We start from the raw sequence: 20,158 nt of genomic DNA, 5'->3' as shown, positions 1-20,158 counted from the left end.
AGACTATTAAGTTAAGTTAATTAAGTATTAACATAAGAATCGTTTATGAGAAAGTTTTACTTAAAAGATAAAAATGCATAAGTTCTACTAAAGTATCACATAGAAATCAAATTAGTATAACAAATACAACAAATTATATCGCGCACCGCGATGCATAATAGATTATGCACCGCGCATCAAAACGACGTTGTTTTGTTTAATGAAAAGAAACGGCATATGTTTCCCGCCATTCCGCACTCTTCTGCAAAATGTAACTCTTTTATTCAGTTTCATTTTGTATACACTGCAGTTTCGGTTCAACACAACTACAGTTTCATTTGATATTTATAGACTCAAATATGTGAAAATGTTATTTAATTTTATTTTATATACAGTATAGTTTTATTGAAACACAACTACATGATCATTTTGATATAATTACAGCTCCATTGTACAATATACACTCAAATATGTGAAATGTTATTCAGTTTCATTTTATATACACTGCAGTTTCATTTCACCACAACTACAATATCATTTTGATATAACTGCAGTTTCATTTGATAATATAAAAATAATACGTGAGACAGTGTCGGTTTAGATATACTGTAGTGTCAGTTGGTAATTAACATATACAAATGCGCGCTCCGTTAAAACTAACGGCGCACCATTTTAACCGCGGTGCGTACAAATACTGCACATGGCCGTCTCTTCTAAAACAAAATACATAATTCGTTTTAAGAAAATATATTAATATTATTATTAATCCTAATATATTGATATTATTATTAACAATAATAATAATAATAATATAGCTTAGTCCATGTATCCACTACTTATATACTATTAATATTATTAAACATAGTATACTAATTTGTTCAAAATATTAATTTGAACATAGTATTAATATTAATATATTAACACACTAATAATAGAATAATATTATTATTGCTTGTTATGGAAAATTACACACATAATATAGTTATTAATATATTAATTAACACACAAATAATTTAACATTATTATTGCTTAGTGAATCAAATTTACGAAAATACCCTCACAGCCCTCTAATATCTAAATTGGCAATTTTACACGTCTACTGACTCCATTTCCAGAACTTTCTCGCTGTCTTCTTCGGTGTGCTAGAGGTTCTACACAAGGCCATACCATCTACTATTTTACCTAGCAAATTCGTTTGTATACTTCAGCTGGTAGATGATCCTATGGCGGGTTCTTCTTCTTAGCGATTTTATGTCCGTATGGCCTACTTTGTCTATTTCTACAATCCCCATTTTAGATCTGTACATCCTAGCAGTATCTGTCAATTTCATAGTTAAATTCCCTATTCCGGTAAGTTTTCTAGTATATCTCTCACTTAATTCCAATTCTATCATACAATTCTTAAGAAATTGAGTAGATACAGTGAACCCTAACTATTAAGGGTTTGTTTACTTACTAAGTCACATTAAAGTATATATTTGATAAAATCCTTCATTCTAGATCACATGAATGACAATTTTGATATCAAATTTTGTATTCTTATGTTAGTATCTGCACTATCTTGTAATCTATTGGGTAGATTCGCAGTTCTAAAGTCAGATTTGAAGCAAAATACTTTCATTTTGTTGTTTGAATTTTTTTTTTATAAGTAGACTTTCTATTTAACAAACGGGTTTAAATGATTCTATTCCTTGATCCAAAAAATTTTCATCTCTATTATGAATATGTAGGCTATTACTAAGACCCATCTTAATTTGTGTTTACAGTAGGTATGCTATGTCTAATGTCTTCGTGTACTTCTTTGCTTACTACCCCTTATACAACACGACTTTTCTAAATTTTTTGCACTGTATACAGTAGGTATGCTATGTCTAATGTCTTCGTGTACTTCTTTGCTCACTACCCCTTATACAACACGATTTTTCTAGATTTTTTGCCCTGTATCTAAATATTTTAGTTTGCCTTATACGTTGTTTTGTGATTCATTGCTATGTTATCTATGCAGTGCTCTATGGTTTTGGTTTCTGAAGAGGGTAATCCATATAACAGTTTGTTGTTGTGTTCGCAGGCATATGAGATGTATGGTTTATAGTAACATCAGCCTTCTGGTTGGATTCGTATTACATGTATTTAACAATAACATATATACAAAATGATAAGCTGTACACATCTGTCCCTAATATTAAAGAAAAGATGAAGAGTTGGTACCATTGTTCTGAAGGTTGTTTCCTTTTCCTTCCTATCACAGCTGATTTTGTAAATTGTGTTTTTTATGTATTATCATTAACCTCAATGCTCCTTTTATATGGATCCCAATCACTACATTCAGTTTTATACTGACTTGTTGACATACAAATCCATGTTAAGTTTCTTACCTAGTTTTAGATTTTATTGGTTTAATTTTATTTTTCTTAGTTTTAAATTTAATTTTAAGTTTCTTATCTACTTTGCATCACTATCAGAAAGTAAGTATCATATATTCACTTGATGAGCTTAGTAAAGTTTTTGAATGGTTATTGCAGCAGGTAACCATACAGAGAATTCTTACACACCTCAAATTTTTTATTTTTTATTTTTGATTTTTTAACTTTAATTTGATGGTATGTAGTTAGTATTTTGGTTTGTCCTATAGAGCTTAATTATTGTTTTGAATGAACTATTGCAGGAAATAACGGTACAGGGAATTCTTACACACCGCAAAAGTAAGTTCAATGACCCAATCGTGATACCAGTTCCGATTGATTTTCTGAAATTCAACCCTTGTTACAGAGTTAGTCGCAGGTTTATTTGTTGGTTTCGCACTTCAAATCTGTGAATTTAGGTCGGCAATCTTCGAACATGGTCGCGATGTTGATTTTAGACTACAGTGGAAGTAAATCATCTCCAGATAAGTTCATCTATCCCTTATTTTGTTTCCTTGCTGGTTCGGTATATTTAGTTGTATATCTTCCTCTGTTTTGTTGTGCATGTTAGAATATTAATAGATTTACACATCGTATTTTTCAAAACTTGAATTAGGGTTTTCCTCACTATATAAAAAATAAAAAATTAGGGATTTCAAGAACTGGTTGTTTATGCTAACAGATTTTCAAATCGTTTAGCTAAGTTAATATACTGTTTTTACTATGCCTTTTGAATCACAAAGTTAATTTTCTTATTGTTTAACTTGCAATTCTGATAATGTGATTTAGTGTTAACTTCTGTTTGCGTATTAAGTAGTGCTGTCTGGTGGTTAATAAATAAGACTTACATACCATTTGATGGTATGTAAGTCTTATTCATACTTAACATTTGATCAACCATCAGCTTGAGATTACTCCAATCTAGTCCAATGTACAGGCTAAACAGTACACTAACTTTTACATACATCAACTAAAAACTCCATAGTTCATGTACTGTGAACTTTGGACTTAGAATTCAGTTTGTCCAGCCTGAGGTACATCTTGTGGTCTTCACTGTTGTGGTCTTGTAGAACCAAGACACCAGAATAGTAGATGACTTTGACATAAATTGCATCTCTAAAAATCATCCAATCACTTGATAAACCCTTGTAAGGATTTTAAAAGAGTCATTATAAAGATTAGTCTGAAAAAGATAGCAAAATCCTTAACTATTAAGGATTTTAAAAAGTCTCAAAGTTTATAATAAAAAAAAAAAAGAAGAAGCCAAACATGTCTTCAATGGGACCAGAACCGAAACACCAAAACAATGGTTCAACTTAAAATTCTCTTTAAGAGTCAAACTGCATCATCAGCGTTGTTCTCCAACTTGATCTCAATTGGTAGTTTCTTTGAAGAGGTCTTGCTTGAGGAAAACTATCTAATAGACAACGCTTTGACAACTCCCGAGTCTATAGATCCTCAACATCCTTCGCAGTCCCAATTAAGGCCAGGGGACTTTCAGCCTCACCTTCTGAAAGAAACTCCTAAAAAAGAAAGCTTTATTAATTTTCATATAGGACTAAGACATAGATTTGAATTGATATAAGGTAAAAAGTATTTCAATTTTACCTCATCTGATTCAAAATAGTCCTTGGACTCTAGCTTAGAAGTTGGATCATTGTCAAAGTTTTCCAATAATTCAGGACAGTAGGAATCAACCAATGAACGATCGTTAATAATCTTCATAACAGCGAAGGCATTAGGAAGGTTATCAAACTGTTCTTTTCTCACGGAAATCTTAAAAATCAGTGTCATGGAACACAACGATAAAATCTCATTTGGGAGTAGTTGCTTATCCTATAAGTCAAGAATTAGATATAGTTAATAGTAAGCTTAAAACTTTGAAAGTAAACTCATTTAATAAGTAATTGTGCATTACCTGTGTATATTTTCCTCTCAGTTCTACAGGCGACATGCCTATCAATTCCTTACACTCCTTGTCCCATAAAAGAAATGGTGCATAACCACCCCTGTCAACAACTCTCACTTTAATTCTGTACCTCAAAATACCTTCTCCCCATGTTCTTTTACACTTGTAACAGTCATAGAAGCCCTTACTATTCAAGGAAAGGTTTTTGTTACATCCCCGTGTTTTGCATGTTTTATAACACCAGTCCAAACCACTTTCTATTCCAACAATCTTCGCGACAACCCAATAATCTCCAAACTGGATATCAAACATTTCAAATACATTAAAAATAAAAAGTTAGGGAAGACTATTGCTTATATTATAATAAGTAATAGACTTTAGAAAACTCAATACCGGTCTTTTCTCATACACATCACTTATGGTACTCATAATCATAGACTCACGGTTGAAAGTGTCAAAAGTATTGGCAGGAGAAAGACTTGTGTTAGAACAAATACTCCGCATAGGAGTCTTCTTACCACCCATACTAAAATGAACACAACAGAAAGTAAGAATAAAAAAACTCACAAACTGTAAAAATTTGAAGACTCAATGGTAGTATTTACCTTTCCCTAAAATCAATTATTTCAGGAATGTCTTCATTTATAAATAATTGAGTCGCATCATATGAAGATGAAATTTTAGTTTCCCCGGCTATTGAAAAAGACAGAATAATTTGTATTAATGAAATAATAAAAAACTACATAGGCTATAAAATGAAGTAGAGATGTGAACTTACTGTTGACGCAAGTTTTTACCCTACGAAATTGTATCAAAATAATGACAGGATCAGTGGCACTTTTTTTGTACCAAGAATCGACCTTATCAACGTGGTCATCCCAGACAGTGCATTTCATTTCCTCACCACTAAAGACACAAAAACAGTTCAGTATCCAAAAAAAATTAGGATTATAATAAAATTGTGAACTAACACATAATATACCTTTCATCTTCCATAAGAAAGTCGAAAGTTACAAAGAATTAAATCCAATATAAATAGGAATGCAGTATCAAAAAAAAATTAATGAAATAGATTATTTACCAATAAGTTTCTTGTCGTCTATCTCGGTTGATTTCAAAGATTTAAAACTTCTCAAACGAAACACGTGCCTAGGAAAATATTGATTTTTGTACTCCTTGACAATTGTAGAATAGTTTAACTTGACCATAAATTTGTTATTGCTAGTCTTATAAGTATAAAAGTTAGTAACAACCAGAAAATTTTTTAGACAATAAACTTTGCCTTCAACGAATCTATTCTAAAATTTAACAACATGCTCGCGTGGTATATGAGCATGTAAGACATTACCCTGCAATTACATTTAAAAAAAAAAATTATACTGTTGTGATTTTGCAAATTACCTTGCAACTGATGAATTTATTTTCACAGATTAGATGCTTACCTCCCGATCATGGAACACGCATTCTCGACATTTGACAACTTCACTGCCCCCACGTTCTCTAACCTCATACGTACGAATACATCTTACCTTCAACGCAGACGTGATTTTCATGGGTGTTATCTGACTGGCCAAAATGTAGAGAGGAGGCATATTTGAATTGATATTTTCGACTGATATGATTTGTATACTTGGAACTGATTTGTAGTATACGAGTTGGATGTAAACTTGTATTCTTTGGAACTATTTATATACTTGTTCACGCTAAGTTTTGGAATCTCAAAGGAATGAGGATTCATTAAATAATAATTAGTGAATAATTATTGAATCACTAATTATTATATCTCAACAGTTGCTAGTGGTAATTCTAAAAGACTAATCCTCAACCGTCTTTGTAACCTAACCGTGAATACTCATATATATAGATTTTATATTATTTTATTATTTATTTTACATACTTTTGGCGGGAACTACTTATTTTGCTATATTATAATAGAAGATATATATATATATATATATATATATATATATATATATATATATATATATATATATATATATATATATATATATATATATATATATATATATATATAAAAGCAACAACTAAAGTTTTAGTCTTTAATTTGAACCATTGAATGTATCATCACCCTTGTTCAGCCATGCCACTGTAGCCATATCTGCAGATTCCAAAAGGCCCTGCAATCTTCTGGAACCAAACCCCCCCTTAAGCACCATCCAAGAAATCACGACTGAATTGGCGTTTATAATTTGCGAATGAATCCCATAGGATCAACATCCAATGCCTGCGTCTTCCCCCGGCTGGAATATTAACGAACCTAGCTTCTCACAGTCAAATGCACGTCGCCGCCGCCGATCTGATAAGATTCATCAATCCTCCTCTACGCGATGGTTTCTCTGATTTGCTACCTGGGTCGCCGAAATACGATACAGCGATGATCCAAGATAAGCGCATTCATTCCAGTATGGACGTCCACGATCGATGAGGATTCCAACGTAACGGCCGGAGCAAGGAGCATTAACGAGCGTTGCTTCGTTTACGTGTACTTTGATCTGGATAGCTAGGCAAACGTACAGAACACTGCAACACTACGAAACTCCGATCCAGTATGGCGTTCCTAGAAAAATCTCACGCCAAGTCGCTGATCCCCGGCTTCCTCTACTCTTCCCCTTCGTCCTTCTTGGCGTCTCCTAGTCTCGTCAGCTTGGACCAATCTCGGACTTCCGTTCCGCCGCCGCCAGCGGTGGAGGAGCGGAAAAGGTTTCGTGATCCCGGCGCCCAAGGAGCCCTCTAAGAAGATCGAGGTGTTCTTGCCGGTGTTTTGTGCCGCCTGCACCTTCGGCGGAATCCCCAACTGCGACCTCACGCACACGGCCGTCACCCCTCTTGACGTTGTCGAGTGCAACATGCAGATTTACCCCTGCATGGTTACAGTGCCCAAGGATCTTGCAAGTATGGGTTCTCGCCAATTTTGCCGGGGAATTGCAGTGGTTGCGGAACTGATTGCACTAATTTCTCACCTTCTTCTCTTCGTCACAGGAAAATCACAGGGAATGAAGGAAAACATCGCAGAGCTCGGAGCAATCGTCTTCGTTGATGTGGGAGGCCATCTTCGCGTTTATGGCATGTGGAGGCGCTGAAAACGTGGTATGGAGTTCTTGGTGATGCAGCTTTTGCGTTTGAGAAAGTTGTTGGGATTTTGCTGCAGCTCAACATCCAAGCTTTGTGGCTCACCTTCTGTGTAAGTGTACATATTTTGTACACATTAAACCTTCGATTGACTAATTTATTTTTTAGTCTTAGGTTTAATCAAAAAACTCTTGGACCATGCTTAATTATCATAAGAGACTTTTTCAGTGGTGTACAATCAATGAAGAGGAAGTCAGATGCGAATATATGGTTCAAGCATATTATGGGAGTTCAAATTAAATGAGTGGCTGGGAAAGAATCAAACATGGAATGAGGAAAATCACGTGGCTATCTAATGGAAGAGATTTGGCTATAAATAGAAATGTCACCAGTTATGGAAACTTGCCTTTTTGAGAGTTACTATTATGAGAAGTGAACACAGCTAACGAATTGAGAATTAATTATATTATTATTCTGCTGAGCTACTGTCTGCGCCTAACTCAGTTGAAGTATTGTTCGAAGGTTATCAAGGCATGCACGTCACGGTCCAGGTTGGATGTTAGGAAGGTTGTTTGTAGTATGGTAGTTAAGACTGTGAGAGTCCAATGTACTGTTCTATTGTAAAACTCCTTGGTGAACATCAATAGTGGATTGGGCTGACGTGGGTTGCCCCGCAGACGTAGGAGAAGCGCTCCGAACTGCGTAACAAATCTTTGTGTACTTGATTTACTTACTGCTTTTATTTTCTGTTATTTACTATCATTAAATAAAAAAAAATTAATCGATCAAAATCTAATATAAGTTTAAAAATCAAGTAGAAGTTCAGGTTCAGCTAGTTTAAGGTTCACGGCATAATTTCAATTGGTATCAGAGCCTGGAGGCTTAAGTTACTAGTCTTTCGATCTGGCTTTTACGTGTGCCTTATTTTTTAGTGTTCTGCGGTTTTTAATACTGTTCTTCTTGTTATTACTTTGTTCAATCTCACTTGTTGCTAAGTGTTTCAGAATGGAAAGGTTCAGGCCACTTCCCCAGCTTACAGGTGACAACTACGCATACTGGAAGGCTCGAACAAGAACTCACCTTAAAGATCAAGGAGATCAGATTAATTTGGCGGGCAGTACTGACTGGTTGGACACCACCTACAAAACTTGGAGAAAAAGACGGTGATCCACCAGTGATAAAACCTGAAACCGAGAGAACTCAAGCTGAAATTACTACTGCTGGATATAACGATAAGGCTCTTGACACAATCTATTCTTTAATGCATGAAAATCAATTTTCGTTGGTTACAGGTATTGATTGTGCAAAAACTGCGTGGGAAATACTCGAAACCACCTATGAAGGTACGAGTTCAGTCAAACAGTCAAAGCTTCAGCTGGTAAAGACTGAATTTGAAGAACTACGTATGAACGATGACGAAGATATTGCGAGTTTTCACGAACGCATACAAGAGTTAGCTAATCGAGCAACAACTCTTGGAAAACCTTTCTCCCAACAAAAACTTGTCAAAAAAATCCTAAGATCTTTACCTCCGAGATTCAGGATGAAGGTAACCGCTATTCAAGAACATGATGGCTGGGAGAACAAATCAGTGGCTCAACTAATGGGCAATCTTCGAACCTACGAAATGGAAATTCTTACTGATCACACTAAAAAACAAAAGACAGTTGCATTTGTCGCTAAAGAACATGATGATACTGCTAACCTAAACGAATCAGGTGATGATCCAGTTACATTTTTAACTAAACAATTTTCTAATTTTTTGAAACAGATATCTCAGAAGAATTCACAAAAAAAAAAAATTTCAAAAAGGAGCAAGCTCAAACATGTCGAAAACTGATACAAAAACTAGCATGTCAAACTCAAAACCTGCTGCCTCACGTCCAGCCCGCTCCAGGGAAAAATCAAACAACAAAGGAATAAAATGTTACGAGTGTGAGGGCTTTGGTCATGTTCAAGCTGAATGTCCAACTTATCTTAGGCAAAAGAAGTCCATGACAGCCACAACTTGGAGTAATGACGAACCTGAATCAGAAGCTGCTGGCTCTGGCGCAGAAGAAATGTTCGGTAATTTTGTAGCTTTTACTACTAGAGTTGCGACATGTTCAGAACCTGGAGATACATCTGACACGGAGGGTGGTGAATACAACTCGGCGGAAGACCATGAAATACCAGATTTATCTTATGAAGTAGAGTTTAACAAGTTGTATCCCAAGTGGGAAGCATTACTTAAAGCAAATCGTATAGTGTCTAGTGAAGTTAGAGTATTGCAAAATGCTGTAAACGTGTTCAAAGGTCAAGTAGCAGATAGGGACGCATTAATTAAAGAATACACTGACCGAGAAGACAACCTGAAACAGGGAGTCAAGGAACTGAAGCTGGAACTGAGTACTTACAAAAAGAAAATCCAAATGATGGATACCACTTCAACTCTTGATGAAATTCTTGGTTCTGGACGGCAATCATGTGCAAGGTTTGGTATTGGCTTTACTGGAGGAACCAACAAAGACAAAACTACTTTTGTCAAGACATCTTATCCACGTCCAGAAGATACTCCTGAATCAAGCACAGCTAAACAATATCGTGAATCAGCGCCTGCCACTAGCTCAGCATGGCGAACACGAGGTACAGTACATAACAAGTTTAACTATAAGGTATATAATCCAGTGTGTCACTATTGCAGGTTACGAGGACACATTAGACCTGAGTGTTATTACTTCTACAAAGAACAAAGGGCCGAAAAACATAGCCATAAGTACACTACTCCATTAATCAAACAAGTATGGGTAAAGAAATCCGATTATATCAGTTTTGTATCCTTTCACACTAAAAATGCAGGTAGGGATGAAAAATGGTACTTCGACAGCGGTTGCTCACGTCACATGACTGGAAACGCAAAATTTTTAAGTAACATAAACACAAGCAACGGTGAAGTAACTTTTGGTGATGGAGTTAAAGGACAAGTAACCGGAGTAGGTACTCTAAATGTTGCAGGTCTACCGAAGTTGAAAAAGGTGCTACTGGTAAACGGACTTCATGCCAACCTCATAAGCATTAGCCAACTTTGCGACCAAAACTGGAATGTTAGCTTCACCAAAGACAACTGCAGTGTTATGGATAATGAAAAACAATGTGTTATGGAAGGTAAGCGATCAATAGACAACTTCTATATTCTAACAAATGATATCCTCTGTTGCAGGTCCAGCATAAATGAGTCTGAGTTGTGGCATAAAAAATTAGGGCGTCAGTAATCCAGCTAATTAAATTTCTTTTTGCCCGTGTTAATAAAATTTCAGGTACACTAATTCACAAATAAATATTACTTAGTGTTACTAATATTTTTTTCTCTCGTGTGCAGATTAAGTATTAAGGCTAAGCAGTCATAAAAACTATCTTGAATTCACGTTTTAAAAGCCAAGTGTTCAGGTCTTATTAGTTTCTTATTTATCCACCTTATCTTTATCTTGAATTCCCTAAAGATGATGTTTGTTTTGATATTATTGTGCATATATCTTTTTTATCATGAATTATCCATTCTAGTTTATATATATATATATATATATATATATATATATATATATATATATATATATATATATATATATATATATATATATATATATATATATATACACGTGTATCTTTGGATTCATTAAATCATCAGGTACTTTTAATCTTTCAGATTCTTTCTCTTTACTTGTTCGTTTTTTTAAGTGTTCGTTTAATTTGCTTGGGTTATTCTTTATGTTTTGTTATTGGCTGTTTCTGTGTGTTCACTAAATGTCATATCTACGTTGTGTTGGTTGTTTTTGATAATTCTTTGATTATGCCTTTTTGTTGGTGTTTCCTGTGTTAAAATATGTTTGCTTGAATGATAAATTTGGTGCAATTTGATTAATGTGTTTATTTCTCTGTGTTATTTGTTTGGTCCGGTCATGACCGTGTGTGTTTTTGTTTGGTTGTGTGTTTTTCATGCTATCTGTTGTGATTCTGTGCCTGAATCATCTTCATGTCTTGTTTGACCAAAATTGAAAATTTCTTGAATTTTTGTGCTTCTTTGTTATTTGCTAAGTCGTTTTCAAGATTGCATGTACCCTGTTCTGTGTTTCTCTTTTCTATTTTCACTTGTGCAGGTTCATGTGGCAAAAGATTTCGTAAAAAGCAAAAAGGAACTTTTATGGAGCTGTTCTCTCTATTTCATCGTCAAGCAAAAGTTATCTGGTATTAGTTATTCGATTCTCTTTATATGGTTTCTCTTATTGGCTTTAGTGTATATTATTAGATATCAGATTATCCTTTTGGTTGAAAATCTTCGGATTATTAGATTATCCAAGTTACCATATTATTTGGGTTATCATATCCCTTGGATTATCATGTTATTCAGACTCTCATATTATTGGTGGTGTGATAGCTTTTTATAAAGAATATCTGAATGGTTTTTCTACTATTGCGAACATGGAATGAGTATGACAACACTACCTTCTTGGTGTATGGTAATTACTATTGATCAATATGGATGAATGTTGGATAAGTTTCTTGCTATTTTACGGGAAAGAAGGTCGGGCACCCCGTCAACTCACTAGTCTAATCCACTGATTTGATGTTCACCGATCCTTTTTGTCAAGAAGTTTTTGAAGAAAGGGGGAGTTTTATGAGAAATGGGAGTTTTACTTGGTTAACTATTTTGGAATATGAAATAAGGGAAGATACAAGAAAGGGGGAGTAGTAGGAAAGCATGATGACTGCGACATATGAAATTTTTTTAGTATGGCTTGACTACAACTCTATTATGCTACACTTCTTTTGGTAATCTCTGACTTATATATCTCTTCAGTTTATGGCTATTATTATCAGTTATTGGTTATCATTATCTAAACAGTTAATCTATTGTTATTGGATGATCAGCTTTTATTTAGCTAATCTTTCTATTGGTGATCAACTATTCTATCTGAATATTGAAGTTTTTCGGGGTTCATATACAACACACATATTCTCTGAAAATTAATTCTATGAGTTCATGGAACATGGTCTACAAGAGTTTTTTGGTAATAATTTTTTCTTACATTAGGTTATTGTATGGCACATATACTAAGGGCTTTTTAATAAAATTATTGTATCTTTCTTGTTTGCCCAAAGTATAAGATGCTATAGTTTTTGCCAAATAAATTGCCAAAGGGGGAGATTGTAAGTGTACATATTTTGTACACATTAAACCTTTGATTGGCTAATTTATTTTTTAGTCTTAGGTTTAATCAAAAAACTCTTGGACCATGCTTAATTATCATAAGAGACTTTTTCAGTGGTGTACAATCAATGAAGAGGAAGTCAGATGCGAATATATGGTTCAAGCATATTATGGGAGTTCAAATTAAATGAGTGGCTGGGAAAGAATCAAACATGGAATGAGGAAAATCACGTGGCTATCTAATGGAAGAGATTTGGCTATAAATAGAAAGGTCACAAGTTATGGAAACTTGCCTTTTTGAGAGTTACTATTATGAGAAGTGAACACAGCTAACGAATTGAGAATTAATTATATTATTATTCTGCTGAGCTACTGTCTGCGCCTAACTCAGTTGAAGTATTGTTCGAAGGTTATCAAGGCATGCACGTCACGGTCCAGGTTGGATGTTAGGAAGGTTGTTTGTAGTATGGTAGTTAAGACTGTGAGAGTCCAATGTACTGTTCTATTGTAAAACTCCTTGGTGAACATCAATAGTGGATTGGGCTGACGTGGGTTGCCCCGTAGACGTAGGAGAAGCGCTCCGAACTGCGTAACAAATCTTTGTGTACTTGATTTACTTACTGCTTTTATTTTCTGTTATTTACTATCATTAAATAACAAAAATTAATCGATCAAAATCTAATCTAATATAAGTTTAAAAATCAAGTAGAAGTTCAGGTTCAGCTAGTTTAAGGTTCACGGCATAATTTCATTCTGTTTAAACGCGCCACTGCTCCAATTAGATCGATTTTTCAATACGGCATGCCCATTTATATAACCATGTCGTTGGAAACATACGCTCCATGGATTTGAGAAGATGGCGGGAAGGCATGCATCTCGTAAATACAGCATCACTGAATGTTTTCCTGCATCGCGCGCCTTCTGAGATAACAACCGATGAGGTTGAGAAGAAGAGTGTGGATCCCTAGTACGTAAGACGCAAGGTTTTGCGCCGCGGAGGCCCAATGTATACTCCAGATCAGATAATGTGATGGAGATAGATGGCTACCGATTTGTCTCGAAACCGAATCGGAGTGGATTCAAGAAAATCAAAACTCCAAGATAAAGGCAGGAAATGGCGAGGATGAATGGAAATTGCTTAGAGAATGAGATATTTTGTAAAATTTTCCTTTTGTTGGAATTCATGATTGTGTAGAAACTGAGATCTCCATGCAGGGTCACGGCTTCATCCGGATTCACCAATGATGGAATTGGGAGAGGCAGACCTCCCCATTCTTGATTGCAGCGGTGGTTATAGACCAAAAGTAGGTGCACGCACGAGCTTGATATAATTAATTAACATGATAGTTGATTGTGATAGTCGTGTTAGACCAAAAAGAGAGAGCACGCTCGAACTTATACAGCAGCTCTCAACAAGAGCACCAATGACGGATTTAATTAACCCAGGTTGGACCCCAATCAATAAATCCGGATAAGAACCTAATATAGATAATAAATAAATAATACGAAACGATGTTGTAAAGGCCGTAGAGACCGTATATTGTATTTAATGCCGTAGATTGGCTATTACAATGGTTTCAGGACAAAGTGTATGTAATGGATCGTGATTATCAAGCTATTACAAGGAGAATGTAATGCCATTACCAGTAGTAGTTTAGGACAAAAGATATAAGATGATCCCCTCTAAATATCGTACAATGCTTATTTATACAAAATAAATCCTAACTAACATGTCAATTTCATGATGGGCCATAAGACTAAGTCAAGCCCCATGAGGTGGGCCGCATTACTAAGTCAAGGCCTATTATTCTGAGCTCGGAGACGGACTCCGAACTTGACACTCTTCTTGGCCTGCTCGGGTTATACATTCCCGGACCTCGGGTCTCTATTATTATTGGGTCATTTCCAATATATCCATCAGATCGCATGGATTTAACGTGATAATTGTCTGGTATAAAAATGAACATTAATATACATTTTGTTAAAGATGTATATATATATAGAAACGGTGTTCTTGAGTTTTAGATATTTTTAGCATAAATTTAAACAACATTTTGTCTTATAAAGTTTAAGATATTATTTTAAATTGATAGGATTTTATTAATTTATTGATCATAAATTTTGATCTCTAGTTATTTTCAGAAAAAAAAAAAAGAAGTTAATTTATAGGTTATAATAATCGTTTGCTATGATTTTTGAATTGATTTTCAAGAGAGTTAATATTTTTATCTTATCAAATACCATAACTTTTATTATATTGTGGATCACGGTTCAAAAATGGCGTCGTTTCTTTAAGTAAAGAAACGGTTGTTGTTACATTTTAACAGAGCCCGTGTTTTTTATGTGTTAATTACAAAATGAAACTACAGTTTATATAAAATAAAACTGTCTCACATTTTTTTTTATATTACCAAATGAAACTGTAATTGAATTGAAATAAAACTGTAGTTATGTTAAAATGAAACTGCAGTGCATATAAAATGAAACTGAATAACAATTTCACATATTTGAGTGTATAATGTCGAATGAAACTATAGTTATATCGAAACGAAAAAATAATTGTGTTGAAATGAAACTGCAGTGTATATAAAAAGAAACTGAATAACAGTTTCACATATTTGAGTGTATATTGTCCAATGAAACTGTAGTTATATCGAAATGATACTGTAGTTGTGTTGTAATGAAACTATAATGTATATAAAATGAAACTGAATAACAGTTTTACATATTTGAGTGTATAATGTCGAATGAAACTATAGTTATATCGAAATAAAACTGTAGTTGTGTTGAAATGAAATTGCAGTGTATATAAAATGATACTGAATATGTTATACAAACAGAGCTACTTTATGCAGAATGGCACAAAACAGGTGTTGTATCTTTTCATTAAAAGAAACGACACTGTTTTGGACCATGGTCCACGGTATAATTTGCCGTCCTCAAAGGGGGCCAACAACATGGGGCAGGGCAAATTATGTTGTGAAACCATGTCCATATTGCAAGGTGGACACGGTTCCAAAACTGTCATAATTGTGAATATAGAGTTCAAAAATTATGAACATAGAGTTCTATAATTATAAACATAGAGTTACTGGCATAGAGTTCTATATTTATGAAAATAGAGTTTTATAATTGTGAATATAGAGTTCATTAATTGTGAGTATGAAGTTCAAAAATTATGAAAATAGAGTTTTATAATTATGAACATATAGTTCAATAATTATGAACATAGAGTTATGTAATTGTGAATAAGAAAATTATTGTGTGGACCATGGTCCACATAGTACTATGTTAACCATATAAAAATGTGTATTTTTAATATACTAAAAGTACATTATTTGTGTACTAAATGTACATGATACAAAATAATGTATTTTCAGTACTCAAATAATGTACTTTTCCTGAATACAGTGTACAATTTTAATATATTAAAAGTACATTATTATAGCACAAAGAGTCAACACCCCATCACGGAGGTTCGATCCTATGACCTCCCATCAAGGGGAGCCACAAAGGTGCCATTTAAGCACAAGGTGCTCAGTTAAAATAATGTACTTTCAAATAATGTATTTTATGTACACAAATATGTAATTTTAATTTATAGTTTTTCACAACTGTATTGATCATGATCCACACCAATCATTATTACATGAACCATGGTCCATATAGCTCTGTGGACCATAAATAAAAAATACATTTTAAATATAGTAAAAGTACATTATTTGTGTACGTAAAGTATATTATTATTTGAAAATACATTATTTGAGTACTGAAAGTATATTATTTTATATACTATGAAATGATGTACATTTAGATGGCAAAGCTGTGGCTCCCCTTGATGGAAGGTCACAGGATCGAACCCCGATTGTGGGGTGTTGACTCTTTGTGCTGCAGTACTTAGAGAAAGTATTGAACATATACTACCTTGTAATAAAGTCAATACTATTAAAAAAATGTATATTCAGTACACAAATAGTGTACTTTTAATATATTAAAATTGTACATTATATTCAAGAAAAGTACATTATTTGAATATTGAAAATACATTATTTTATATCATGTACAATTACTACATAAATAAGATACTTTTAGTATTTTAAAAATGTACATTTTTATATGGTAAATATAGCATTATATGGACCATGTTCCACACAATATTTTGTCCAATAGTGATATCCGGCAAATTATATCGTGGAAAAAAAAACATTTAGCTTGTTAGCTCCGACAAGCAAGAAATTGAATTAAAAATTCCAGCACATGACAATTCTCTCCTTCACTCTCCCCCCAATCCCAGTGCACGACACAAGTTAGTAGAAAACACGGGACAACTCATGCCAACCCAAGTCAAGATAACTAAGGATACGAATTTATAATTATAAGATTACAAGTTCAAAGCTCAGTTTTTTTGGTTTGAACTGGTCAGCTATGAGCAACCTAAACTAATTATCCCCTTGTGGTCATTTGCCAGTTAAGATCACAAAACATGTTTTTATTCAATGCACACTTTTAAATAGTGGCTGCGGATTTTTCTCGTCACCCTCAAAAAGTTAGTAGAAAACACAATTGGAACCCAAATACACTAATAATCCTGCCAAATTATTTACCAAATTTTATATCAATTCACATCAAAATTTCCATTTTTAAAGATTTATTAGATAGATAATTGATGAGGACGTTTTTCACGCATCCATCAAGTATCAAATCACAGTATAGAGTTTAGATATCGTTCCACTGGAGATGACTCTTGTAATGTTAGGAATTGATGCAAAGTGGAGTTAAGGACAAGCTAGAACTATTCTTTTAGAAGCTAGACCTATCGATAAGGAATTGGATTGATAAGATTAAGCTAATAACAAATAAGAAAGTAAAACAAAGGACCGGGACTTGGTTGATTCAAGCTAAGATGCCAAATATTACACTAAGATTAGGGAATTAAACAAGGCATGCATAGGGTAAGTGAGATGCACAAAAGTGTCCAAATACCACTCTCGTAGCTATTTGGACTAGCAACCTCAGATTAAACTCCACTCTCGTGGTAATTCAACCCAAGGATGCCCAAACAAGAACACAAGGCAAAAATTCTCCTTAACACCCGAAATACTCTCGTATTGGGCATTAAGTGTGTGAATGTGTGGCTAGTGTACAAGCTCTACTCTCGTAGCAACAAACACACTCCAAATGAAGCATATAATTGGGATCCAACAATCATACACAAATTTCTCAACAAACCCATTTCACACAACAATCCTAGATCACCCAAATAATCCCGTTTATGCAATACATCTCAAATAGGCTTCAATAGCAAGAAATCAAACCAAATCCTAGTCCCAAAACACTTAGCTACTCATAATATAACAATAGATACACAATATTAAAAGAGAAATTGAAAGCATAGATGAAAAGTAAAGAGAAGAGATGAATAAGAAAACTTCTCTATTGAAGCCTTGAAATCCAAGATTTGCAATGTTCTTAAGCTTGGAAATGGAAAGGAAACACAAATCTACACTAATCTAAGCTATTCTAAACTAACCCTAACTAGAGAAATGAAAGGAGAATGAAATATGTGTTTTTGGAGTGAAAAAATCCTCTTTTAAAGGGTAAAATCGGAGCTGTCAAGTGTTGCAGACGCTGGCCACGGGTGTGGCTTCACCCGTGGCCAGAAATGCAGGGCACACTGCCCAGTGACCACGGGTGTGTCCACGGCCGTGGCCACACCCGTGGCCACAGGCAGTGTGCACTGCCTATGCACTGAGTTCATCTTCTAGGCTATTTTTCACCCCTAAAAACTTTGAATTAGCATCAAAGTTGTAGCCCATGAAGTTAGCTTTCCAATGATATAAAAATCACTTGATTTGGACACTCCTAGACCGAGATATGGTCAAAATATGGAGACAGCGCCAATCTGGGCGAGAAATGCCACCTTACTATCTTTTGCTTTGTCTTTGCATTGAATTGCCTATATCATCAAGACCACTAAGGCACAAATATTTGACACATGGAAGAGTGTTGTTCAATCTTCTTTTCTTCATTTTGCCTCACAAAAATATCCTCATGCTATGATGACTTGAAATCTTGATCAAATAACTCAATGTTTGGCTCAAAACATCATTTTCTTGTCAAGTCACCTAAGCACAAACAATCATTCCATAAGTTACCAAATTGGCTCCATAATATAATGATTAACAAGTAAAAATATCAAAATGTGCAAGGAAAAAGCATTAGTTTTAGACATTCATCAATAATGTTATTATAAATCAAAACTTATGGGGTATGACATGATTTTGCTTAATCTTGTTGTAAGATCAATATGAAAGGTTTTAAAAAATACACAGATCAATCAATTATGTGGTTATCTAATGCATACAAAGAAATTTGGGCCATTTTGGTAACATAGCTAGCTTAGCAACTAATTAATTTTGATTTATTTGACCACTATTAACTGTTTAACTTGGTTAAACAAATCAATATGTGTTTGATTTTGCATGTAATTAGCTATCAGCTAATTTACCAAATATTTTTCTATAATAAGCTAATGTTATCAACTAGTCAAACCCATTAAATCAATCAGCTAACAACTATTTACCAAACACCCCGTGATACTTAAAATGAATCACATCGTTCATTCCATTTTTATGTGTTTTATTTACTTAGCTGGAAAAATCCTTAGTTTGTATAGTAGTAAATAGTAAATAGTTTGTATAGTAGAATAATGAACATTTCAAAAAAGAAAATGTTGCCAAATTAGAAAGTCGAAAGTGTATTTTTAATTCAGCATCGCGTGTTTCTTCTTTTGATTTAGTGCTTTTGGATATTAAATATATGTTAACTCAATTTTATAACGTTCATATCTCTTTTGTCTAGCGATTAACGAATTTAACGTTTATATATCTTTTGTCAAGCGATCAGCGAATCAGAATTTATATATCTTTTATCAAGCGATCAACGAATCAGGTTGTCGATAGGCTAGCTAGTTAGGAAATCCTTTTCGTTCTTTGCCTGGTTGTAGGCAATTTATATCGTGCACCAGGGCGCGCATTGCATTGTGTGCCCTGATGCAAAACGACGTCGTTTTTGAATTTTTTTTTTTTGGAAATTCCGCTTTCCTGTGTCGATTGTTAATTTTCTTTTAAAAAAATCTCATGTTTCAAAAATGTACATAATTGTATACTAAAATACACATAATTGTATACTAAAATGCACATAATTGTATAAGAAAATACACATACTTTTTTTGAAAATATAATACACATAATCTAACATAATACATAATACACATAAAATTTTAACATAATACACATAAACTCTTAACATAATACACATAAATTCCTTATTTCGGATGTACATAATTGTATAAAAAAATGTACATAATTATATTAAAAAATGTACATAATTATATAAACAAATATACATAATTGGATACCATAATGTACATAATCGCGTCAACTTCCTACACAACTTAACAAAACGACGTCCCGGTGTTCTTGAGTTTGCATGATTGCTAGTTCTATGGAATGGGTGTCTTTCCCGCCTCTGATCTTTTGTTAGACACTGAATGATATGATTTCAAGTTTGGCTTTTTAAAAAAAAATGTGG

General features: G+C 33.9%; 1 protein-coding gene across 1 annotated transcript; it reads right to left on the bottom strand.

Moving 5' to 3' along the window:
- Positions 1-4,212: 4,212 nt before the first annotated feature.
- Positions 4,213-5,800, bottom strand: LOC109152068 (replication protein A 70 kDa DNA-binding subunit A-like). The gene is made up of 6 exons (XM_019299649.1): positions 5,733-5,800; positions 5,069-5,196; positions 4,896-4,983; positions 4,684-4,816; positions 4,338-4,587; positions 4,213-4,217 (listed from the first exon to the last, which is right to left on the bottom strand). The coding sequence occupies exons 1-6, from the start codon at positions 5,798-5,800 to the stop codon at positions 4,213-4,215; spliced, it is 672 nt and encodes a 223-aa protein (XP_019155194.1).
- Positions 5,801-20,158: the final 14,358 nt, after the last annotated feature.

Source organism: Ipomoea nil, unplaced genomic scaffold (assembly GCF_001879475.1).
Source record: "Ipomoea nil cultivar Tokyo-kokei standard unplaced genomic scaffold, Asagao_1.1 scaffold0268, whole genome shotgun sequence".
Lineage (NCBI taxonomy): Eukaryota > Viridiplantae > Streptophyta > Magnoliopsida > Solanales > Convolvulaceae > Ipomoea > Ipomoea nil.
This window is presented reverse-complemented; position numbering and strand designations above follow the sequence as displayed.

Bases quoted from the DNA above. Each gene is read 5' to 3' on its own strand.
- LOC109152068 (XM_019299649.1), bottom strand. From the start codon at position 5,800: ATGAGGTTAGAGAACGTGGGGGCAGTGAAGTTGTCAAATGTCGAGAAT. The intron at 5,197-5,732 runs GTAAGCATCTAA...TTGTGTCTTTAG, and splicing joins GCGTGTTCCATGATCGGGAG to TGGTGAGGAAATGAAATGCA. The intron at 4,588-4,683 runs GTATTGAGTTTT...TTTGATATCCAG, and splicing joins ATGTGTATGAGAAAAGACCG to TTTGGAGATTATTGGGTTGT.